General features: G+C 40.8%; 1 protein-coding gene across 4 annotated transcripts in view; it reads left to right on the top strand.

Annotated features, from left to right (window-relative positions):
• Positions 1-26933, top strand: part of RIMBP2 (RIMS binding protein 2) — a 576724-nt gene that overhangs the window by 460296 nt on the left and 89495 nt on the right. For all 4 annotated transcript variants that reach the window (XM_056821917.1, XM_056821914.1, XM_056821916.1 and 1 more), the window contains 3 exons: positions 11495-11699; positions 19575-19726; positions 22926-23002. In XM_056821917.1, coding sequence (XP_056677895.1) covers positions 11495-11699; positions 19575-19726; positions 22926-23002 — 434 coding nt within the window. The remainder of the gene's footprint in view (positions 1-11494; positions 11700-19574; positions 19727-22925; positions 23003-26933) is intronic.

The raw sequence follows: 26933 nt of genomic DNA, 5'->3' as shown, positions 1-26933 counted from the left end.
TGTAACACTGGATAAATCACTTCATAAGATTCTAGTTTCTTCATCTATAAAATTATGAGATAGAACCTTGTCCTTTGTATACATACCAGCCCACAGTCCTCAGTGTTATTATTTCTGTGATCACATATGAGCAAAAGGAACTAAGTTGCCCAGGGTGCCACACCTCATCCATATCAGAGCTAGAATTTGAATCTAAGTTCTCCAACCTAAAGTCAGCTGTTCCAACTCTTTAGTAGCTGTTCATCAGGGGTTCTTATCCTTTTCTGTGTGTTGGATTCCCTTGAGGAGGTCTAGTGACACCTAGGGAGGCGTTCTCAGAATACTATTTTTAAGTAATTGAAGGAAATGCTAAATTTCATTTAGATGTTGGTAAAAATAAAAATGCCATTTCCCCATTCAAATTCACAGACTGCCAGGTGAAAAGCCTTTGTTGTATATAGATACAGGATTTTTTCCCCTCCCAGAATTTTATTTATCAGTGTAGAAAATTCCCAGGTAAGAAAAATCCCTCTACCAATGTAGATCTGCAATTATTCTGCAATATATAATTTTAGAAAATGATCTTGGACACCTAAAAATTAAATGACTTGACTAGGATCACACAGCCAATAAGTATTAGTGGTGGATATTGAAAGTAGGATGCCTTGGCTTTGAGGCCAGCTCTCTGTTCTCTATGCTAATTAGCTTATTTGTGATAAAAAGAGCAAGGGAGGGAAGAGAGAGAAAGAAAGAAGAAAAGAGGAAGGAAGGAAGGAAGGAAGGAAGGAAGGAAGGAAGGAAGGAAGGAAGGAAGGAAGGAAGGAAGGAAGAAAGGAAGAGAGAAAGGAGGGAGGGAGGAAAGAAAGAAAGAAAGAAAAGAATAAAGAAAAAGAAAAATGAAGGAAGGATGATAGATGAAGGGAAGGAGGAAAAAAGGAAAAGAGAGAATAAAAATAGGCATATTGGAAAATAGATGTTATATACATACATATATATTTATATATATGTATGTATATACATACATTACATACATACATATATATTACATACATACATATTACATACATATATATTTACATGTTATGGTTTAAAGTTAATTTTGTTATATATGAATCATTAGTAAATGTATGAATTTCAGTTCTGTTCTTCTGTTGGGATGGCCGTGTATTTGTTAACCTAAAGAAAATATTTCCTTAAAGGTTCAGCTCAGTTACTACCTCCTACATGACGCTTTTCCTAATCTCTCCCATTGTTAGTTTCTCCTCCTCCCCCAAATTACTTTATACTCTTTAGCATTTACTTTGTGTGTACTTTGTTCTGATTCCTGTGTACATGTGGTTTGCCCTCATAGGATACAAGATCCTTGGGAGCGAGAACAGTTAAATTTTTTATATCCCCATTCTCTTTGCTAGAGTAGATTCTTAATAAATGTTTGTGGAATAAATGACAGGTATTATATGAAGAAAAATATATATGTAAAGTAACTGATCCTCCCCCAGTGTCTTCTGTAGAAGGCAAGAAAGCTGAAAGAATCTGTGGAAATGACTTTAGTAGCTTTACACAGCCTCAAAAGACACCTTTTAACATGAAAATGATATAAAATCAGTAATCATTAGAGACTTATAATGGAATATGATATATGGAAGGAGTCACAAGACCCAGGCTCTCATTTGGGTCTACCACCAACCAGTGTGCTGTGCAGTCTTGGCCAAATGGCTTTCCATTTCAGGATTCTGGTATCTTTATAAAATGATAAGATTGTACCAGGCCTCAGTTTCCTTATCTGTAAAATAGACTAGATGACCATGGGGGGGGGGGTCCTTCTGGATCCATGACCTTATGATCCTATGAGACTATGTCTAGATGGTATTCAAAGTCCTTTCCAACTTTAAAATGTCATATATTATTCATAAATTGATTAATGACTCAATGCTAGCTAAGGATATTGACCTACAACTGACTATAACACAAACACACATCTATTTAACTTTAAATATGTTTTCATTTTCTAACTGGTACCAGTGACTAGCAAAAGTAGAGGACTTTAACTCAAAGTCAGTCAGCTAATATTTGTTAAGCACCTACTATGTGCCAGGCATATTTTTTATTAAAAAAAATAAAAAATTAAAAAATTAAAAATAAAAATAAATTTATTTTAAAAAATAAATCAAAAACAAAACAAAAACCTGTCCCTAATTTCAAGGAGCTCATAGTCCATCTAATGGAATAAATTATTCAAATTGACATTGAAATAGAAACAGGACCCTTACAAAAGATAACTACTGAAAATCCCTAATTAATGGATATACTAATTAATCCTAATTAATGGCTTTGCTAATCCCACAAATTTATTAATTGGCCTTCTTCATTGTTAAAACAGTCAAATGTTCATATTTTAGTAACTATGTAATCCACATATCTATATCTAGACAAAGATATTTGTAGCCCTGAAGAAGATAATCCTAAAGAGCGCTTAAGAAGCCTCTGTGGGAGCAGCTAGGTGGCTCAGTGGATAGAGCCAGACCTGGAGATGGAATGCTCTGGATTTAAATATCCTCAAATACTTCCTACCTGGGTGACCTTGTACAAGTCACTCAACCCTAATTGCCTAGACCTTACCATTCTTTTTCCTGTATTGATACTCTGTATGGATTCTAATTCAGAAGGTAAGAGTTAAAAAAACAAATTGAAGGGTCTCCCTGGGTCAGAGAAACCCAGTAAGTTTGACAAATAAAACCAAGTAAAGGAATCTTAGAAATCATGTTTTTGCATTTTGTTTTACTCATCTTTATAAATACCCACATCCACATTTGCAAGTTTCTGCCATTGGTTCCAATTATAGCTCATTTGTCTGATGACGGTGATGCTGCCACCCGCTGCCCCCGCTGCCTGCCGGCTCATAGCAGATTCCAGGCTGGGGTTCTGGGCTCCCTTCCTAGATGCAGGTGGCCCCCAATCAGGAGACAAATGTAAACAGCTCTTTATAAATGCAGCAGAGGGTTAATGCAGAGTCATGGTGCCTACCCCACTCAGCAGAGGAGCTGAACTGGGGAAATGACCAACCCTGAATGCCCCAAATAAATATTGATGTGCAAATAAACCAGCCTGGTGTAGAATAGTATTGGTTTACAAATGGGAGGAAGCAGAAGGCTTGGTTGAACTTAGTTTTCCTCTACTAGGAGAGAACAGCTCTTCACTCCTTTACAGCTCCGGCTAAATCCCTGAAGCCTCCTCTGGGCTGGCAACAGTTGTGGAGGTTTTTATTCTGGGTGAAAAACAAAAACTCAGCAATGCTAAGTTTTTCACTGATCTGGAAAACCCTAGACCTTTATGCTGGGGTTCCCTCCAGTCCCAGATAAATATCTCAATACCTCTCTGGGACAGTTGTAAAATAAGTGGGATTAAATTAGTTGAACTCCTAAGATTTCATATATGTATATAAAAATATATGATTGGATGACCTGGGTTCCTCTGCCTCTTATATGTAATAAGTATATATAAATATGTTTTTTGTTATCTCTTTGTATTTTAAAGTGTTTTGTTTTTCTTTTTGATTATTTTTAATTTAATAATAACAAATAACGGAAATACAATATATAAATAATAGAAATAAAATATATAATAAAGAATTATGATTAATTTTAAGTTTATTTTTAATTTTTCTTATTCTTTTTATTATTTTCTCTTTTGTTTTCTTTTTCTAACCTTTCTTTATCTTTTTTATTTCTTTTGGGGCTTAAATTTTTTTTTTTACTTTATATGACTTTGAACAAGTCACTTAATCTCCCTGGCCCTCAGTTTCCTCATCTGTAAAATGAAAGTGTGGGATTAGTTGATCTCTGAAGTTCCTTCCAGATCCATATTTATGATACCATGTGACTGCTTGAGCCACAAAAACAAATGAAGAAAACAAAAAGATCCTATATTCATTGATCCCTGTCAGGACCAGTGGGAGAGGAGCTCCCTGAGTGGGGATGAGATAGGAGGAACAGCTCTTGAAGGGGTTAGTGATACACTGAGATCCCTTCATCTTCTCTTTTAGGATAGTGATGCTTAGGGAAAGAGACAGGTAGGTACCACAGTAGATAAGAGTACCAGGTCTGGAGACAGGAGGTCCTGGGTTCAAATATGACCTCAGACACTTCCTAGCTGTGTGACCTTGGGCAAGTCACTTAAGCCTCTTTGCCTAGCCCTCACCACACTTTTTAGAGCTTTAACATTTTAGAACTAATACTGAGTAAGAGTTTAAAAAAACAAACAAACCATGCCCTGAAAAACTTAATGAACATCCTCAAATGCCTCATTTCTATTTGTCCTAAAAGATGTTGATTTTCCTGAAAATTCATTCATTCATTTTTTCATCTATTCATCCCATACCTAAAAATTGTCTTTTTTGTGGGGTCCAGAGCTGTGATTTCCCTGACCAATGGAACCAATGTAGATTGTTAATTTTTTTTTTGCAACATTAAGAGTTTTAGAGAGTTGCCTAAGGCACTGAGGGGCTAAAGAATTAATCCAGGACCACAGGACCAATATAAAATATTAATAATAACCACAGTGAGTAACATTTTACATTGTATCATATGATCTTTACAAATACCCTGTGAGATAGGTGCTATTATTATTATCCCTATTTTGCAGATGAAGAAACTGAGGCTCAAAAAGATGAGGTCAGTTGCCCATAGACATGAAATTAATAAGTGTCTGAGGTCAGATTAATACTCTAATTACCAAACGATACTTCCAAATATCTTGTACATAGTAGACATTTAATGAACATGTGCTGAATTGCATTTGCCAAACATTTGAGTACCTACTGTGAGCAGAGAATCCTATGTATGTTTCTGAGGGAGGTGTGAAGTTTAGATAAGACATAGTGTCTGTCCCGAAGGACCTGATATTCTAGTAGCAACCTAAGGAACAAATAGCATTACTTGATAATACAAAAAAAAAAAGAAGTATGTGTACTCTAAGACAGGAGATCAATGCATATAGATTGTTTTTTGTGGCTTACAGTCACATGGTATCATAAATATGGACTGGAAGAAGCCTCAGAGATCAACAAAAACAATACCTTCATTTTATAGATGAAGGAAATTGAGACCCAGGGAGATCAAGTAGCTTGTTCAAAGTCACATAAAGTCAGAGAAAATTTAAAAATACAGGTTCAAAGGAGACTTCAAGAAGGAGGTGGAATTTACATCTAAAGAAGGGGTAGGAATTCAACAAGTGAAGGCTTTGGGAATCATGTGAGGCAAAGGCATGGAGAGCAGGAGAGCACCAGGTATATTCAGAAGCATAGACACTCATAAAGGGACTAGTGGTAACGATTGATGGCAAACCTTTTAGAGGAGCAGGTGATGTTAGAAATGTACTTGGGTGGGTGTGGAGATGGGGAGGGGAGCATCTCGGCCCCCTGTCCCTCGGGCTTTCTAATAATGAACTCTGGTAAACTTTGTGCTTGGACTGTAGTGAACTTGCCCACAGAGAGAGTTGCATGGCATGCGTGCCATAGGTTCACCACCACAGACCTAGGATGTGCTGACTCTCTTGGTCACACCTTGGTCTATGGTTTTGGTTCACTTATCAGAAGGCAAGATTGTCTGGATTGGCTGATACAGTGCTTAGAGGGGGTAGTAAGAGATAAAACTAGAAAAGTAGAAAAAGATCCAGAAGGACTCACTGACAATTTTCTTGAATAGAGAAGCCCTTCTAAAGCTCCCCTGATGAACTTTATGACTACTACCATAAAGCTTCAACAGGAAACTCACTACCTCCTAGGTAGTCTGTTCCATTTGGGGATAACTTTGTAAGAATATTTTCCTGAATATGTAACCAAAATCTGCCTCCAAGATAACATTTCAGGTGCTAGTTCTGTCCTCTTTGAACCCAGTAGAACACATCTAATTCCTCTTCCCTATAACCCTTCCAGTACCCAAGCATAGCTATCATGTCCCCTATTAAGACTTCTCCATGTTAAACATCCTCAATTTCTCCATGTGGCTTGAACTTAGTTCTCTTCATCATCCTGGATGTTTTTTATCTCGTCGATATTTTACCTAAAATGTGTACCCAGATGTGAGCACTCTTCTCCAAACATAATCTGACGAGGGTTGACTACAGAAGGGACTGAATCCCCTTTGTCCTAGATTTTGTCTTTCTTAATGAGACCTAGTCTTTTTGGTGGCTGGGCTGGGTAAGCCTAAAACCTCCAGATCCTTTTCATATGAATTGTCGAATAGCCACATCCCATTCCTCCTTCCATCTCCTATGCATTTTGAGCCAAAGATTGGATTACATTTACCTTTATTAAAATCTGTCAAGTCTGGGTTTTGCTATCATGCTATTAAGCTTGAATTTGAAGTTCAGTCAATCTTTCCCTCCCCTGCCCACCACCGATCTTTTTAGAGGAACTTTGGCAAGGCATTTTGTACTTGTACGGACAAGTTTTTTTTTTTTTTTTAAGATTTTAAATTTATCCCCATTTAATTCCAACTTATTAGATTTGGTCCAATGGTTCAACTTCGTGAGATATTTTTGGATTCTGACTCTCATTTAATATGTTAGGTATCCTTTCCTTGCTTTGTGTTTTCTGCGTATTTGGAAAGCATGCCACCTACAGCTCTCTCTAAGTCATTGATAAAAATGTCTGGGTTCCCTGGATGAGGTATAATAAATTGGAGATCCAATCAGGATCAGTTTACATCTGAGAAGGTTTAAGCAGATGACCACCATATTAAATATTCCTTTTCTTCAGTGGGAGGAGGTTATCATACCCATTTCTCTAAACTCCACTTTCCAGGGGCAGGAGCAGGGACAATATAGTCAGGGCTGCTTAGATGCCCCACTAGTGGACCCCACCATAGGATAAACCATTATGTTATAATCTTTACCCAGGGGCAGCTGAGTGGCTCAGTGGATAGAGATGGGAGGTCCTGGGTTCAAATCTGGTCTCAGACACTTCCTAGCTGTGTGACCCTGGGCAAGTCACTTCATCCCCATTGCCTAGCCCTTACCACTCTCCTACCTTATAACCAATGCACAGTATTGATTCTAAGACGGAAGGTAAAGGTTTAAAAAAATAATAATCTTCACCGTGTTATGTAGTTAACCCCATTTACATTCAGTTAATAGTTTTGCCCCTTGATTGCTCAGCATTTTGAGGGATTTGACATTTTAAGAACAATCAGCCTACTGAAAACTAATTGGAAATGTGACAAAGAATAGTCAGAATGCCTTCCCCGCCTGGCTTCGGTCCTATTATCCCTGGATCTAAGCTTGGTTGATAGAAATGCCATCAGCATTAGGGAAAAGTGCTGGAGTATAGTTGGGGGGTTGAGGGCAAGGGGATCCTAGAGAAGCTAGACATGTTCATATTGGACTTGGGTAGCTTAAAACCTTCAGATCCTTTTCATATGAATCTTTGAACAGTTATAGCCCATTCCTCCTTCCATCTCCTAGGCCATTTTTTTGGACCTCAAGGACCCGGGTTCAAATTCTATTTCATTATGACAGATATGACTACCTTTGTGATTTACATCTAATTACCTTCCCTGCTGTTAATTTTCCTATACCTTAGTTTCCTTATTGGTAAAATTAGAGAATTAGATTAAATCATCCTAAGAATGGCCATGTCATCATCATTTCACACTGATTTAGACTACAATCTTTCCTTCCAAGGGGAATCAGAAATGAAAAAAAAATCCTCCTATTCTCTTATATCTGTCACTGATCTTGACTTCATAAAAACTACAGAAAAGGATCCATAAATCTTACCTTTTAAGTATCTAGAATCTTGGATTTTGGGGGGCTAAAAAGAACTATAGAGATCATTTAGCCTAGCCCCCTCAGATGGGGAAAATGGAACAAACCAGCATCAGAAAGATGATGGCTGAACCAGGATTAAAAACAAAGACTTCTCATATCCAATCCAAGCCTGTTGCACTCACTGCGTGCTGTCTCCTTCATTGCAAAACTGCTTGGGAGTTGCCTTTTTCATTTTGACCTTGCATGAGGGACTATTTCAGGAGCTAGTGGGCAGCCCCTTATTAGGGGTCTCCGAGCAAAGACTACTTCCACCCCTTGTTGGATATATTGAAGTGGGGATTCTTTCTGGAATGTGGGCTGAGTTATATTGTCCGTAAGGTCTCTGTCAACCCTGAGATTGTGTGATTCTGAGATCTGTGACCCACATATAAATGACACCAAGAAATTCTAAGAAAACCAGTCAAGGTGAATCCAGCCAGTGTTTTGGGAGGACTTGACTTAGCTAGACAGGAAGAGGCCAAGGAAGAAAAAGGTAATCTTCTTGGAAGGATATTCTTAGCATCCCCTGAGTGTTAGCTGTTGATTACTCTCTCCTTGGAAGGACATATAGCCAGCCTAATCCATTCAAGCTTTGTTGATCTGGTTTTTTAAAAGCAGGAATAAACTTACTGTTGTTTTATGAATTGAAGAGATTAATTATAGGTTTGGAATTCATTGGGCATATTTTTAGAAAGCTCTGTTCACAAAAACAAATAGCGCTTCTTTCTGTACTAGGGAAATCAGCGGGCTCGCTGCCTGTTGGGGAGGGAAGAAAACTGACCATCATTTTAAAATACCAGAACTTTGAATGAGGTTGGAGTGCAGAGTTCATGTCAATCATTGGTTTTGCCAAAGGCTGTCCAGTGAGGCAAAGGGTCTGGATCAATCTAGTAGATAGGAGGTAGTGGGTTCTCTGTCACCAATTTCTTGGTCTTCAAGGTTTTGTAGATGGAATTCTTGTTCAGATACAGGTTGAATTAAATAGATTCCTTCCCACTCTGAGACTGAGGGATAAAAAGAGGTGGGACTAAGTAGGCTCCATGTTAAATATTTGGATGGAGAGCGGTGCCTGGAGTCAGGAAGACAGGTTCAAATCTGGCCTCAAACACTTATTGGTGATTATCTACATAGAATATGATTTCAAGGGGACTGGGGATACTCACTCCCCTGAAAAAATCTCCTCCTCATTCTCCCTGAAATCTCTTGAATAAGAACAGAACCTTTTATTCTATAATATTGTTAGACTATAAATTATATGAAGGCAGGGAATGAGATGACATCATTGTGCTCTCCTTTGTCCTCTAGCACAAGACTCTGCACAAAGAAGGAACTTAATTTCCTTTTCTGTAAAATGGGGATAATCATAGCACCTTCCTGATGTGGTTTTCATAAGAATATAATGAATTAATGCATGTAAAGTGCTTTGCAAACGTTAAGGTAGTTTATAAATGTGAATTGTTACTTGTGAAATGAGTTATAAATTATGATGATGATGATGATTAATAATCTTTAAAGGTATATAAGAACACTGTAGAGTTCACAAAGCTCCTTTCCATAAATCAGCTCATTCAATCTTTGGAACAACACCTCAGGGTTGGCAGAGCAGGGCAGACAAATGTTATTATGCTTATTGATCGGATGAAGAAATTCATCAGAGCTGTGAAAACACTTCCCTAAGATTACATAATTATTTAAATATTTGATAAAGTGAAGAGAGTGCTCAGTCTGAAGTCAGGAAGACCCAAGTTTCAATCTGGCCTCAGTTGGATGTATATTCCTGGGCAAGTCACTTCAGCTCTGTTTGCTTCAGTTTCTTCATCTATAAAATGGGGATAATAACAATATTTAACTCCCAGAATTCTGGTGAAGATCAAATGAGATATTTGTAAAAAGTACTTAGCACAATTCTGGAGCATAATGGATGCTATATAAATGCTTATTCCTGTCCTTCTCCTTCCCTCCCCTAAATTGCTATTTAATAGAAATTTTAGCTATTGATGCTTTTTTCCCCAGAGACTTTTATTATATTTTTCAGTAGCCTGCAGAAACAACTTTTAACATTTGTTAGCTATTAATGCTTTAAACTTTAAACACTGAGATTCTTAGGCTGTCATATATTATGGGTGAAACTCAAATCCAAGCTCTTTCTACTCTGCCCCATCCAGTAAGCATCCACAGTGTAACCCTATAACATAGCTAACTCTGGGTGGATGGGGGTGTTATTATCCCCATTTATCAGATGAAGAAACTGAGTCTCAGAGATGGGAAGGCAAAGATGCCCAAGATCACCCAGCTGGTGCTCTTTTCACTGTGCCACATGTCACAGTGAGAGATGAAGATGCTAAGGAGGCTGGAAGGTGGTAGACCATGACTGAAAACCAGGTGCTTTGTTGGGGGTAGGGACTTTCAGGAGGGAACAAGAAGGGACTGAAGGGAAAGAAAAGATATAGACTGAAGTCCTCAAGCATTTCTTCAAAGTTCGGCTCAAATACCACCTTCTAGGGGCAGCTTGCCTAGCCTAAAGAGAGGAGGTCCTGGGTTCAGGTCTGGCCTCAGGCATTTCATAGCTCTGTGACCCTGAGCAAATCATTTACTCCCAAATGTCTTTATCACTTTAATCTTAACCCTTAACCACTAGCCCTTAACCTTAACTCTTAAGCCTTTAACCACTCTTTTGTCTTGGAAGTAATATTTAGTATTTATTCTAAGACAGAAGGTAAGAGTTTAAAAAAAGAAAAATTTCCTTCTCTGTGAAGTCTTCCTTGATTTTTCCTCCATCCCTAACCTGTTAGATATTTTGTTTATGTATATATATATATACATATATATTTATATATGTTATACGTGTCATCTCTCCCTTTAAAGTAAGCTCTTTGAAGGCAGAAATTCTTTTGTCTTTGTCTATTCCCCCAGCACCTTCACAGTGTCTGGCATACAAGTAGGTCTCAAAAAATGCCTGGCAATGGGTGGATTGACTGAAATCATCCTTCCTAATTTTGTCCAGAGTAAAGCCCCTGCCAATGAATTGTCCTCATCCCATTTTCCCCAGAACAATCAAATTCTGAAAATCATTAAGCACCTACTATGTGCCAAGCACTCTGAGAGGCACTGGGGATGCACATACAACCAATGAAATAATCCTCACTGTCTAGGAGCTTACGTTCTCTCAAGAGAGGCAACATGGACATAGATCCTACCCCATACGAGGGCTAGACCTTCCATGTTGTAGACATGACCCTGATGGAGACAAACCAAAATCACCTGGTGAACAAGGCTGCTTTCTTAGAGACTTCTAATCATGGCCACTGTAGGCACCCCAGAATCCCAGCACAGGATGTCTGGGCATCAGACTGATAGCTAATGAGGTCTTCCACCCAATTCCTCCTGCATCCCGAGCTAACGCCTTCAAATCAAACTGCCAGAGTCAAAGACTGCCTCTCCCCCTCCCGAAAGACTCAGGCTGCCCAGAAACTCCTGAGCATCCTCCTCCCAATGCGTGCCAGACAATTTGGTACCTCTGGTTTTATACATTAATACAGGATGGAACTGGGCCAGTGGCTTAGCTAGCGAGCAGTCTGTGCGGGCACCACACATCCTGGATTTATTCCCTTTCTCCCCTCGATACACCAGGAGCCCGTCTCCTGCCCCACCAGCCCGCTTTGGGGACCTGCCTCTCCACTGACCCTATCTCCATGCCCCTGTCGCACAGTCCAAGGTTCGAGAACTGGAAGAGAAATGTCGGACCCAAAGTGAGCAGTTCAACCTCCTGTCTAGGGAGCTGGAGAAGTTTCGGCAGCAGGCGGGGAAGATCGATCTGTTGAGCGGTAACTCTGTGGTCTCCTTGGATATCCCAGCCTCCCCTAACAAGCCTTTCACCCACTTTATGAATGGAATAGCCGCCTCCTTTGGCAAAGGTAAGAGATCTGAAACCTCTCCCAAACTCAGTTTCCCCTGCTAGATACAGAGGTAACTTCAGGAGAGGAAAAGGGGTGACGTAGGATTGACCAGACACCCCACTTCTGATGCTATTCACTGGGGGATCCTGGTCGATTCTCTAAGTCTGAGCTGTCAAACACGCTTGCCACGTGAGGCTTGCAGCATTCCTCACCACTCTAACCAGATTAAAATATAATGGGGAAATAGTTCACAAAATAAAATAGGTACCAAAAAATCATAGCTAATGTGAATACATGGTTTTCTGACTCCATAGGCAGCCCACAGGGATCCTCGTGTCTGGGTTCGTTGCCTCTGTTTCTATTTGAGTTTGACACCCCTGAACTCAGTCATTATTGCCATCTGTTTTTGGGGGAGGAATGAAATCAGAGCTGTTTCTCTTTGAGGGGCAGTGAGGTGGCTCAGTGGATAGAGAGAGCCTGGCTTGGAGATGGGAAATCTTGGGTTCAAATCTAGCCTCAGACACTTTTTACCTCTATGATCCTGGATTAGTCACTTAATCACCATTGCCTGCTTCTTTCTGCTCTTCTGCCTTGGAACCAATACACAGTATTGATCCTAAGATAGAAGGCGAGGGTTTAAAAAATAATCATCCATACTTGATGATCCACTTTGATTTGGAAAAACCCACTGCTGAGGAAAGCGATGATGATTTTCTAAAGCTAACCATGAAATTTCTGCTTGGAAAACACCATGGTGATGACAGCTCAGCTTAACGTTGTCTTGGTGAGATGGGAGCCTGGGCACAAACAAAAACATCCTAGAGTTTATTCAAGGAAACCAGTCTATTCCTCCCTTGGGGCATGAGAGGGAAGAAGCTCTGGGGGTCTGGGCAATTCTGAAAGCAGTTTGGAGCCCATGATGCAGGCAACATTAAATGGAGCAAATCCACAATGCCCAGATCCCACTGCCTTGAAAAGCTAATGCTGTTCTAATCTACACAAGTTAAGGACTAAAGTCTAATCTTTGCAACAAAAATAGGCAGAGGAAGGCAGAATGCTATAATGTCTAATGCAATCAACTTGTAGCCAGGAAGAACAGGATTCAAATCCTGCCATAAACATTGTCTACTTGTGAGTAGACAATAAATGATTGTCAATCAGACCTTGCATGATTCATCTACCTTCTGTTCAGTTTTCTCATCTGTAAAATGGGGGCAAGAGGGTTGGATCCAATGTCATCTTGAGTTTCTTTTAGTTCTAAATCTTTGATCCTATGATATATTCATTGAAGTCTTTAACTCTTTTCTGGTCCAGGTAGAGAAGGTAGAAAGAGCCAATTTTTTTTTCATCCTTACCTTCCATTTTAGAATCAATACTGTGTATTGGTTTGAAGGCAGAAGAGTGGTAAGGGCTAGGCAATGGGGGTTAAGTGACTTGCCCAGGGTCAAACAGCTTGGAAGTGTCTGAGATCAGATTTGAACACAGGACCTCTTATCTCTAGATCTGGCTTTCAATCCACTTAGCCATGTCGTGGCCCCCAGAGTCAAATTTTACTAGATCATAGGCTCAGATCTTCCTTCATTCTTTCTTCAGGGGAGGGAAGGGGAGAGAGAAAATCAGATGCTTCACTGCAGTAAGTGCCCCCGATTGGCAAAGCCAACCTGGTTCATAGATTAGATAGAGCATCCTCTACTTTGATGCTCTAGGAAGCAGAGTCCTAAAAGTTTTAGTGCTAGAGGCAAACAGCAGGAAACATGCTTCCTAATCAACTGAGTGGTTCATGATATTAAAAAAGAAGACAAAGAAAGAAGTAATTAAAATAAATGCAGTTAAGCAGGAGGGAGAGCAAGTTATTACACTGACTTCTTTGATACAGAAGAAATGCTGTTGCTCTTCAGTAATTTCAGTTATATCTGACTCTTCATGACCCCATTTGGGGTGCTATTGGCAAAGAGACTATAGTGGTTAGCTGTTTCCTGCTCATTTTACAAATAAGGAAACTGAGGCAAACAAGGTGAAATTATTTGCCCAGGGTCACACAACTAGTAAGTGTCTGAGTCTGGATTTGAATCCAGGTCTTCCTGACTCTGGACCCAGTGCTCTGTACATGGGTTAAATTTCTGGAGCAGTGGGAATAACTCTGGGTTGACCATCAGAATACCAGTTTGAATCCCATCTCTTCCTCCTTTCTACCTGTGTGAACCTGGGTATGTTGTTTATCCACTCTGGGTCTCAGTTTCCTGGTATGAAAAATGAGAGGATTGGATTAGATCAGTGATGTCAAACACAAATAGAAATGTGAGTCACTAAAGCACACACAAGAACCCTGGTGGGTGCCTATTGACTTAGAAAAGCATATATTAATATTATTACCTCTGTTTTATTTTATTTTTAGGTATTTTATTAAATATTTCCCCATTCCATTTTATTCTGCCTCCTTTCTCAGGAGTGTTGTAGGCTGCATGAGCCCCTTCCTCCTATGAAATGCATGTCTGTCACCTCTGGACCAAAGGACCTCTAAGGTCCTAGGTGGGTAGCAGCTAGGTGGTTCTAAAGTCTAGAAGTCTGGGCCTGAAGTCAGGAAAACTCATCTTCATGAATTTAAATCAAGCCTCACACACTTAATAGATGTGTGACCCTGGGTAAGTCACTGAACCCTGTTTGCCTCAGTTTCCTCATCTGTAAAATGAGCTGGAAAAGAAAATGGCAAACCATTCCATTATCTCTGCCAATAAAACCCCAAATAAGGTCACAAAAAGATGGACATATCTGAAACAACTGAACTGAATAATTCTTGTCCCCTGTACTACAAGTCCCACCTTGAGACCCTGACCTCTAAAAGATTACATTCTCCTGGAAGAGACCACACATACACAATTAATTTGAGGAGAGAGAGAATACTAACAACTGGTGGGATCAAAAAGAAGGTACCCAGTTTTCCCTCTGAGTATTCTCTGATTTCAGGCATACTAGCTGTGTGACCCCGGGCAAGTCACTTAATCTTATTTGCCTCAGTTTCCTCATCTATTAAAAAAATTAGCTGGAGAAGAAAATGGCAAACTACGCCAGTATCTTTGCTAAGAAAACCACAAGTAGGGTCACAAAGAGTCAGACACGACTGAAAAAAAAATTAACCGAGAAATGACAACAACAAGGTCCTAGGGGTGTGAGGCTGCAGAGACAATCAGGAAAAAAAATCCCTTCTCTCATGAGACTTGAATATTTTTTGGGAAAATAGGGTGAAAATATATTTAAAATGTAAAATACATTAAAAAGCAAATAACAGAGTAATTGTAAGTGGGGAACTACTTGCTGAGGGAAACAGGAACGACTTTGAGTAGGAGGTGGTACATAAACTGAGCACTGCAGGAAGCTAGAGATTATAAAAGACAGGGAAGCAGGGAGTGCATTCTAGGCATGAGAGCAAGATGGTCCAAACTCATTGAGTCATGGCCGACTCTTCCTGACCCCATGGATCACAGCACGCCAGGCGCTTCTGTCCTCCACTCTCTCTCTCTCTTTCTCTCCCCCCAAGTCTGTCCAAGCTCATTTTCATTGCTTCCGTGACTCTCTATCCATCTTCTCCTCTGTCATCTCCTCCTTTCATCTTCAGTCTTTCCCAACATCAGGGGCTTTTCCAACGAGTGCCGTCTTTTCATTATTTGGCCAAAGTATTTAAACTTCAGCTTCAATATTTGACCTTCCAGTGAATGATCTAATTAGTTTCTTTAAATATTGACTTGATTTGATTTCCTTAAAACTACTTTATGAATGGAAAAATGAACTCCTTTGGCAAAGGTACAAGACCAGAAACCTCTTCCTGACTCAGTTTCTTCTGCTAGGGAGAGAGGAAAATAGGTACTGCGGGGTTGGACTTGAAGCAAAGAAGACCTGAGTTCACATCCCACCTCTGTGGGACCCTCCCTGAGTCAGCTCCCTGGGACTTACTGACTAAATCAGAGCTATTCAACTTGCCAGAGTTGGGAGAAAGCATGCAATGTCTAGCAAGAAGCAAGGAAGCCAATTTGGCTGAAATGGAGATATCTAGTCATGTGGAAGAAGCCTGCCAAGGTAGGACAGAGCCAGATTGTGGAGGGCTTGAAATGCCAAATAAGTTTGTATTTTATCCAAAAGGCAAAACGGAGCCATCCATATGACCCTCTTGAGCAAGAGAGTAAGATGGTCAAACCTGGGATTTAGGAATATTAATATGGCAGTAGTCCATATCAGATCAGTAACTCTCCTGGATCTCATTGTCTTAAGAACTAGTCTAGGACAGCGATGGTAAAACCGTGGCTTGAGTGCACACAGAGCACTCTCTGTGGGCACTCAGCCTCCCTCCCTTCCCCCCTCCCCAGTTACTAGAAAGGCAGAGGGACTTGGGTGGAGCTGCTCCCCTCCACCTCTCCACTGTGCCTGATGACATTTATTCACATTCTCTGCCCCTCTGCCCAACAGCCCAATGGGAACTCTTCCTCTCTCCCCTGTATAGGGTAAGGGGGTGGGGCATACCCAGCTTGTGGGGAAGGGGAGGGGCACAGCACTCAGTCTGGGAGGGGTGGGCATAGTACTCCTTCTGAGGGGTGAAGTGGGGGCTGGGCAAAGCACTCTGTCTCTAAAAGGTTCACCATCACTGGCCTCCACAAACTTCAGTTTCCTCTTCTACTAAAAAACAAACTAGGGGGCAGCTGGGTAGCTCAGTGGATTGAGAACCAGGCCTAGAGATGGGAGGTCCTAGGTTCAAATCTGGCCTCAGCCACTTCCTAGCTGTGTGACCCTGGGCAAGTCACTTGACCCCCATTGCCTAGCCCTTACCACTCTTCTGCCTTGGAGCCAATACACAGTATTGACTCCAAGACAGAAGGTAAGGGTTTAAAAAAAAAAAAAACTAATCACTACTGGCAGTTACATAGTAATTTTATGGTTTACAAAGCACATTGCATATTTTATTGCATTTTATTCTTATAGATACCATGTAAGAGGTATTATAGCCTAGTAGATAGAGAGATGGATTCACATGCTGGCTGTGAGACCTCAGGAGAGTCATTGACCTTGTCCCAGGTTATGAGACAGACAAGCTGAGATACTTATTAGTTCTGTGACCCTGGGTGTTACTTAACCTCTCTGAGCCTCAGTTTCCATTTCTGTAAAACTGAGGAAATCTGATATGATGGCCTCAAAGAACCTTCTGGTCTTTGGGCACTTCCTTCCCAGGACTGTTGGAAGGATCAAATGCAGATATTTGAAAACAGCTTCATACCTGGCATGTAATAGCTCTAACAAAACCTTCCTTCCTTCCTTCCTTCCTTCCTTCCTTCCTTCCTTCCTTCCTTCCTTCCTTCCTTCCTTCCTTCCTTCCTTCCTTCCTTCCTTCCTTCCTTCCTTCCTTCCTTCCTTCCTTCCTTCCTTCCTTCCTTCCTTCCTTCCGCCTTTCCTCCCTCCCTGGCTTCTTCCATTCTTCCTCATTTCCTTCCTTCTTTCCTCCATTCTTCCTTCTTTCTCCTCTCTCTCCCTTTTTCTTTTCTTCTTTCCATTCTTCCTTCTTTCTTCTCTCTCTTTCCTTCCTTCCTCCCTCCCTTCTTTCTTTCTTTCCTTCCTTCCTCCCTCTATCCATCCATCCCTATCTTCCTTCCTTCCTTCCTTCCTTCCTTCCTTCCTTCCTTTCTTCCTTCCTTCCTTCCTTCCTTCCTTCCTTCCTCCCTCCCTCCCTCCCTCCCTCCCTCCATTCCTTCCTTCCTTCCTTCCTTCCTTCCTTCCTTCCTTCCTTCCTTCCTTCCTTCCTTCCTTCCTTCCTTCCTTCCTTCCTTCCTTCCTTCCTTCCTTCTTTCTTTCCCTCCCTCCTTTTCTTTCTTTCCCTCCCTCCTTCCTTCCTTCCTTCCTTCCTTCCTTCCTTCCTTCCTTCCTTCCTTCCTTCCTTCCTTCCTTCCTTCCTTCCTTCCTTCCTTCCTTCCTTCCTTCCTTCCTTCCTTCCTTCCTTCCTTCCTTTCTTCCTTCCTCCCTCCCTTCCTCCCTCCCCTCATTCCTTCCTTCTTTTCCTTTCTTCTTGCCTGCCTGCCTTCCTTCCTCTCCTAAGTCAGGAGCTAACATTCTAGTTTCTACATCAAGTTTTGCACTTGTACAAAAGAGAGGGGGAAATGCCATTTCAGTAAAATTATCTCTAAGGTATACTCTATGGTCCTGACTGAGGAAAAGTGATGATACAGCATCTCTTTTTTTGTGATGGAGGGTAACAGGGCTCGGACTGGGATGCTCCCAGATGAAGCAGTAATGATTCTCAGGCTGGCCCAAGTCAGAAAGGGGCTAGCCATCCAGCAGGCAAGCAGAGGGCAGCAGGAGGCAGCTGTAGCCTCTCAGGAGGATGGCATAGATGCCTCAGAGAAGTTGCATGAAATGAATAATAATCAACAGCAATGTCAACCAGGGCAATTGAGAAGACCCTAAAATAGAACTTGGCTGGGTATTTAAAGCCTTTTTCTGTCTGGCTCTAGTCTACCTTTTGAACTTGATTTTATAATAATTACCCTTCCTGAACTGTATGTTCCTGCCAGATTGGTGTACTTGATAGACCTTGAACTCAGCCTCCCATCTCCAGCCGCTATGCCTTTGTCTCAGATCTTCTACCCACTTACTCCTTCCTAGAATGCTCTCTCCTTTCCTCTGACTCATGATTCCTGATATCCTTCAAGGCTCACAACAGGTGCCTCCTCTTTCCCACAGCATTTCCTGATCCCCCTGGTTCTTAGTGTTCTTGCTTTCTTCAAATGATCTTATATGCATTTACCTTGGGACCAGTGGTATTTTCCCAGTGGTGTGTAAGTACCTCCAGTGGCAAGCATTTTTGAAAATCTGGATTTCATTGGCATAGATACCTTCCATTGAGAAAACCCCCTCCCAATGTAGAGCAGCAGCTTCTCTGCAATCCAGCCTGGGGATGCTGAGAGTTTAAGTGATTTGCTCCTGGTCACATACCAGTACCAAAACCAACTTTCCATTCCTTTGCACTGCCTTCCCTTGCTTTGCACATAGTAGGTACTTAATAAATGTTTAGTGGATTGAAACCCAAATATCTGTAGTCAATCATTGGATCATAGATTTAGGGTTTTAATTTAGAATCCACTAAATTTAAAACGTTTCAGGAAATCAAAGGCCAGAAAAGTGGCAGAAATGAGATTTGAACCCAGGTCACAGGATCTGAAATTTACAACTAAGAGGGACCTTAGAAGTCAGTTGGTTTTGGCAGCTAGGTAGCATAGTGGTTAAAGCACCAGAGCTGGAGTCAGGAGGACCTGAGTTCAAAATATGACTTGAGATACTTCTTAGCTGTATCACCCTGAGCAAGTCACTTAACCCTGATTGAATAGCCCTTGTCACTCTCTGTGTTAGAACTGATACTATGACAGAAAGTAAGAGTTTCAGGGGTAGGGGGAAGGGCAGTTGGTCCAAGACTCCCATTTTAAATATGAGGAAACTGAGGCTAATTTTTCTCCTGCCTTGGATCCAATTCTTAGTATTGAATCTAAGACAGAATGGGGATCAGGGCTCCATGGTGAGCCATCTCTGCTCAACCCTGCTCTTGTAGGAGCCTCGATCTCCAGCTCATCCTGGGCCTCCCCAATGTTCTCCTCATTCCTCCTGCCTCATGCAGTGCATTGCACACAGAAGAAACCTGATAATTCCTCTTTGAATTGAAATGAATTTCCAGATAGAATAAAGGTAATGGCAGCCACTAAGGACACAGCCTCCCCACCCCTCCACTCAGCCCAATAGAACTAGTCTGTGTCATTAATGTCCATGTTCACATGCCAGTGTCTCTGGCCCATGTGTGCTTATATACATATGTGTTTGGAATTTTATTTTATTTTCATCTATTTTTTATTTTATTTTTATGGCCAGGTCAGGACAGTCCTTCTGGAAGTCATTCTGTGATTGCTGAATTTATTCGACCCCGTCCACTCTCCAGTGACAAACCTGAACCACTGTCTGTCAAACCTACTTTTCTATCCAGGTCAAGATCTGGCAGCCCAGGATGCAGATTTGAATCAGACGTGAGTCCTGTTATGACTGTGCCAAGCATTTGCTGGTTTAAATATTATTATTCCACTCTACATTCAAGAAGGAGGCATCTTTCTTCCCTCCCTTCCCCTCTCCTTCCCTCCCTTCCCCTTCCCTTCACTCCCTTCCTCTCCTTTCCTTCCCCTCTCCTTCCCTCCCCTCCCCTTCCCTTCCCTCCCCTGCTCTCCTCTCCCCTTCTCTTCTCTTCCCTCCCTTCTTCTCCTCTCCCCTTCCCTTCTCTTCCCTCCCCTTCCCTCCCTACCCTTCCCTTCCCTCCCCTCCTCTCCTCTCCCCTTTCCTTCCCTCCCCTCCTCTCCTCTCCCCTTTCCTTCCCTCTCCTCCTCTCCTCTCCCCTTTCCTTCCCTCCCCTCCTCTTTCTTCCCTCAATATTCCTTTATTCCATTCCCTTCTTTCCCCCTTTTCCCTTTCCTCCCTCCTTGCCTTCTCTTCCACTCCATTTTCTTCTCTTCTATCTTCCCCTTAACATCCTTACCACCTTCCCACTTTCTTTCCTCCCTCCCTTTTTCCTTCCTTCGTTCCTCTTCTCCTTTCTTCCCTTTCCCTTATTTTCTTCCTCTCCTATTGGGTTTATTATGGTGAGAACTTCTTTTGTTTATGGGATGGCCAATGAAATCCCTTCCAGCTCTTGAATTTTCTGACTATGATTTCCTTCTTCCTTTCCTTCTTCTCTTTCTTATGTCCTTTCTTTTCATTTTCTATTCCTTCTCTCCATCTTCTCTCCCTCCTTTGCCTCTTTCCTTCCTCTGATAGATCCCATCCTGGCATAGGCCTCTCCACCAATAGCTGTTTCCTAATACCAATGTCCTTGTCTGAAGAGACCCTTCCATGTCCCCACCTCTGTGAGGAATGGGTATGCAAAAGGATCACTTGTATTTTCCAGCCTTTCCTGCCACCCTCTTTATGTCCCATGTTTGTCCTCTTTGCCTATTACATGTTAATGGAATGGGATAGCTAAGTATCTCAATGGATTAAGAGCCAGGTCTAGAGAGGGGACATCCTGGGTTCAAATCTGGCCTCAGACATTTCCCAGCTGTGTGACCCTGGGCAAGTCACTTGGGCCCCACTGCCTAGCCCTTACTGTTCCTCTGCCTTGGAACCAATACACAGTATTGATGCTACGATGGAAGGTGAGGTTGTTGTTTTTTTAAATGTTGGTGTCTCATTTTATCAATGAATACACTTTGGAAGTCTGGAGTTCCTGCTTGTAAAGGAAACATCCTTGAAACCCCAAAGCACTAAGGCCATTGACAAACAGCAAGGAAGCTGGTTGGGAGGGTTTGAGGTATGGTATAGCTACAGGTCCTTCAAGAGGTTTGAGGATTTTCTGTGAGGGCACCCAATGCCTGATCTGTTCTCCATGACTCATGCACTGGACCAGAAAGTAAAACAAAAAATGAAAAAATCCTCCCCAAGATGGATTCCTTGGCCATGGCCTTGTGGGCAGTACTTGTGGTGGTTCCCATAGTGAGGGCCAAGAAGTTGTTATTGCACAGGTCAGAGACGCCTGCCCACCCCTGAGGTCCAGTGGCTCCCGACTTCCTGCAAAGAGACCAACAAAACCAGCCCTCACCCCAAGGGGCTTCCTAGCCCCTGTCCCTCCAGGCACGCCAGCCCTAGTAACCAGTGAATCTTCCCAGAATTCCAAGCATGCTGAAGAGGATGGTCTCAAAGCTGAACACATCCTATGGACCTTCCATGGTCCACAGACTTTGAATTATTCCAGACTGAAACATGGAGACTTCAGATTGTATTCTCGGTCTACTATAACTAGATTAGAGTACTATGTATTTGTTGTATTCCTTCTAATAATTACACAAAATACACAGTTTACAATTCCTTACTCTGTGGTGCTTATTCCAAACCTTTCCCTCTGTTCATTTTGCAAAAATCCCAAGTAGACCAAAGAAGAACTCTGAAAGCAAATATGGATTTTGATATTAGATAAAGAGCTGGTCTTGGGTTCAGGAAGAATGGTTCTGAAGGTTGCCTCGGACACTTATTTTGAGACTGTAAATTGGAGCCATCATCTAGAGTTCCAGTGTCTCCAGACTATTCTTTAATTAAAGTAGTTATTATATATTATTATACTAATATCATATATTAGTATATATAACATATATAATATATATTTTATATATTATATATTATATATAATAATATAATATATTATATCATATTAATATAGTAATATATTCTATGTTTAATATATTAAATGTGTTAATATTATGTCATATATTAATATTACCATACAATTAACATATATCATATTAAATATTAATATTAACATATATGGTATATATGAAGTTATATAATTATATATAAATATATAAAGTTTTATATATAAAATATCTACATATAAAGTTATATAATTAAAGTTATTAAAAATAAAGTAAATATAAAGTTTATAAACAGTCCACCAATCTACAACTCTGAAGGAAGATCCCCCACTCAGAAGAAATTGGAGCTCCAGAGTTGTTGTTATTGGGTTTTTTTTTGCTTTTATATTTTAAACCTTTTACTAGACTCTCAAAACATTTACTTTGATGAAAGTAACACTGCTGGTATTTTTTCTGACAATATGACTGACAATAGAAGTTTCTGGATTGCTAGAATAATGTCTTCCTACTGAAATAATGACCCCTTTAGTGCCCTCTTCATCTGAAAATATTGGGGGTTTGGGGGAAGCGAGAAGGAAATCATTGTGATGGTGTCGTTTGGACAAGATCCACCAAATGAATACACCAATCCCAAAGAAATCTCACCAAGTTTGCTGGTCCAACTATTTCTAATTTCTCCCAAATTAAAAAAAAAAAGCCCCAAATCAGTAACTACAAGTGTGGGAAACCCCCAGACCTGAGTTGGCTGTCAGCTAAGAATACTGAAGGCTGATTTTTACTGGGTTTTGCAATGGTTAAATGTTGATGATTTTCAGCTTTGGTATGACAGTCTAGACATCAGATATAGAAAACATCTAGCAAACGAATTTGAGAATTCCAATAATATCAAAAGAATATGGGGCCAGAGGGGGTTGGAGAATATGGGAAATGCTAGAATTTTTAGATCATTTCTCTGCTGTAAATGGAGGTGAAGGGCCAGGAGTAGGAACTCTCATGGGTTTTTCACATTGCATAACAACCTCAGGAACTCATGAATTCATTGTGCTTTTAATAGATGGATAATGAACGGAATTCCAATACCTCAAAGCAGAAATACTCGGGGAAAGTTCATCTGTGTGTTGCCCGCTACAGGTAAAAACCACCCACTTTTCTCTTCACCATCTCCTTCCTGTTCACCATTGTTTCTTCAGGCTGATGCAAATAGCAAAGCAGATTTCTAGCTAGAAGGGAAATCTAGTGATCTAGCCCAGTTCTCATTTTATAGGTCGGGGAATTGATAAAGTCTAGAAAAGTTCTGTCTCTTTTCCAAGATTGACCATTAGGATTCAAACCCAGCTCCTCTGATTCCAAATTTTGTATGTTCCAATTTTTCTGAAGCATTAACCTAACTCAGGTTATGCAGGAGAAAATAATGCTATCCGATAGTTAGAAGGGGTCCAAATGATGTTAAATCCCAACTTTGTAACCTTTAAATGTTTGCAAAATGTCTAACCACCATATGAGATAGATAATCTCCATCTTTCAAATAAGGAAACAGATGGTGAGAGGTAAAGTGTCTTGTCCCTCATCTCATAGCTGGGAAGTATTTGAAATAAGATTTGAACCCCTTTCCTAGACTTCATGTTCAGTACTCCATCTTCAAGACATTTCCAAATTAGCATGGCCAATGACCATAGAGTCAGGTTATGGAAGACAAAGAAATCTAGAGCTAGGAAGGACCTTAAGAATCATCTTGTCTAATGATCTCATTTTGGAGAGGAAACAATTGAGTCTGAGAGAGCAGAAGTGACTTTCCCAGGGTCATACAGCTAATTAGTCTCAAAACTAGGAGTGAACCTCTTTTCTCTCAGGTTTGATGTTCTTTCCATTGCATTGTTCTATCATTTAACATGTTAATCTTATATATGGTTGTACAATTGATATTATGTTGTTTGCTTTTTTTTTTCATTGGGTAGGGGAGGAGCTAGAGAGAAGGAGAGAATTTAGTCATCAGAAATTTTTTAAACGAATGCTAAGAATTTCCAAAGGGGGCAGCTGGGTGGCTCAATAGATTGAGAGCCAGGGCTAGAGATGGGAGGTCCTGGGTTCAAATATGACCTCAGATACTTCCCAGCTGTGTGACCCTGAGCAAGTCACTTGACTCCCATTGCCTAGCCCTTACCACTCTTCTGCCTTGGAGACAATGCACAGTGCTGATTCTAATGTGGAAGGTAAGAGTTTTTATTTTAAAAATTATATATGTACATATATATATATGTATAAGTATATACATATACATAGAGAGTATATAGTTGATTGCTTCACATAGTAGCATTGATAGTTGGGTCCTACACTGGGGATTGGGATTCTGGGGCTCCTTTTTTCTATCCATGTGTCCTTGGGCAAATTTCATAGACTACCAATCAACCAATTAATCAATCAACAAGCATTTATTAATCACCTATCATGTTCCATGAATTGTGCTGAGCCCTAGTTATTTATTCATAGAGGAAAAGCAAAGTCTGTGTCTGTCTAAAGATTTACACCTCGTCTAGGCTCATGTTGCTTATCTGTCTCTGGGGTTCAAACCCTTGGAGTCATCCTCAGCTCCTTATTCTTTTGTGTTCCACCTATCCCAATCATTGCCAAATTTTCTTATTTCTATTTTCATCCCATCTCCCACATGCTTCCCCTCTCCACTCATAGCCACCCGAACTCAAGCCCCCATCCCCTCATAACTGGTCTTCTTGTCTCAAGTCTCCCTTTGTTCTAATTCATCCATTTCTCAGTGACCAAGGGGTTTTCTAAAGGGGAGATCTGAGGAGGCTATTCCCTATGTCTACTTACCTCCAGGATCAAATATAAGTTCCTTTGTTTGCCATGTAAATCCCATTTTTATCTGGTCCCTTCCAACCTTTCTAGTCTTCTTATACTTGACTGCTCTCCACATGCTCTAAGAACTAAAAAGTTAGCCTTCCTGAAGATCCTTGAACATGAGCCCCCATCTTCTATGTCTCTGCCAATGAATGGGATATCCCCTATGCCTAGAATTCTCTGCCTCCTTTTCTTGGCCTCTTAGTTACCCCAAATTTATTCATGACTCAGCTCAGATTCCATGTTCTACAGACACTCTCTCCCGAGGTCCTGATACAGTCATTTTCAGTCATGTTCAATTCTCCATGACCCCATTTGGGGTGTTCTTGATGGAGAGACTGGAGTGGTTTGCCATTTCCTTCTCCAGCTTATTTTACAGATGAGAAAATGAAGATGAACAGAGTTAAGTGACTTGCCCAGGGTCACACAGCTAGTAAGCGTCTGAGGCCATATTTGAACTCACAAAGAGGAGTCTTCCTGATTCCAGACTTTGTTCTCTCCCATACCACCTAGCTGCTCTCTTGGTCAATCAAACTATTAGTGCCTTCCCCTCTGAAATTATTTTCTACCTTTTCTGCATATCTCTTTTTTAAAATTTAATTTAAAATTTTTGTTTTCATTTCCATATTCCTTCTCTCCTTTCACCTCTTCTCTTACCCTCTGAGAAGGCAAGAAATATGATACCCATCGCACGCTGTATATGTTTGATAAGCTCTGAGTTTTTTACATGTTGTCTCTCTGCTCCATTAGAATGGAACCTCCATGAAAGCAGGGATCCTTTTGCCTCTCTTGTCTCCCCAACACTTAGAAGAGTGCCTGGCATATACTAAGTGCTTAATAAATAAATGTTTATTGACTGATGAGTCAAATGAGGAGTTTGATTGGAGAATATCTAAGCAACCTTCCAAAATGGCATTCCATGATTCCCCAAAGACAGTGTGGCTGTGTCATTTGACCTGTTTGCCATGAGTCTATTATCTAGGGCTTGGATAACTGAGGAGGGACAAATGAACAGCACAGGGAGGCTTCTTACCTCCTCTTCAAGAGCAAAAGATGAAATGACTAAGGAAACAAAAGTTCTAGCTTCAGAACATGTTGATTTATTAAGCAATGGCTGCCAATTCTTCAACAAATGGGGACCAGAGCCCTACCTCAGCTTAGTCCTAGATCCTGAATACAGGAAGAGACAGGTTTTTATACCTTAAAAACAATAAGGCTTCTCACTACTGTATTTGACTAGTCTTAAAACAACAACAACAATAATAACGCCCATTAATTAAAAGGAAAGCTACAATATTAGATACTGATTTCCAATTGGAGGAATGATTAGGGACTTTCCAATATGGTAGAGGGAAAGTGAACAGGTGCAATTTCCTGAATTCAGGAAAAGAGATGGCCTCCTGCCCACTGAATGTCTATAAACAATCAAAGGAATATGGAAATAATAACTGATTGACCCATATAGGGCCAGTTTTTAGATAAGACATGTAGGTTGCTTGAGATATGCAGCTAAAAGAAAACTCTTAATATCACAATCTTAGGATTTACTGCATTTCTGTTTGATAGTACCTGGGTCTTTCATTATGGGTCTCTAAAAAGCAGGTACAAGGGGTCCAGTTTCCCAGCCACACAGGGCTGGGTTCAAACAATGCATTATGATTTTCTCTTAAAGAACACTATCCACATCCAGAGGAAGAACCGTGGGAGCAGAAACACAGAAGAAAAATATTTCCTTGATCCCATAGTTCCATGGAGATACAATTGGAGGCGTAGACTCTAAATGATCACTCTATTGTAAATATCAATAATATGGAAATAGGTCTTGATCAATGACACACGTAAAACCCAGTGGAATTGTTCATTGGCTATGGGAGGGGAGGGAAAGAACAGGAATCATGTAACCATGGGAAAATATTCTTAATTAATTAATTAAATTATTAGGGGGAAAAAAGATTTTCTCTTAATTCCTACAATTGAACAAATTTTTCTCACACAGCAGAAATTGGAGTAGACCCATAACCGGATAGGAAGAGCCCTGAACTAGCTCCAGAGTTGAGTCACAAGATGGAACCAACGTGGTTCATTCAATTTCCACAATTAACCACTTGATCTCCTCATTCCATCAATTCCTTCCCAGAAGAGATGGGACCCGGCCCCGCCACGCTCTGACAGAGGGTACCAGTGATGGAGAGACAGCAGGGCAAACATC

Source organism: Monodelphis domestica, chromosome 3 (assembly GCF_027887165.1).
Source record: "Monodelphis domestica isolate mMonDom1 chromosome 3, mMonDom1.pri, whole genome shotgun sequence".
Lineage (NCBI taxonomy): Eukaryota > Metazoa > Chordata > Mammalia > Didelphimorphia > Didelphidae > Monodelphis > Monodelphis domestica.
This window is presented reverse-complemented; position numbering and strand designations above follow the sequence as displayed.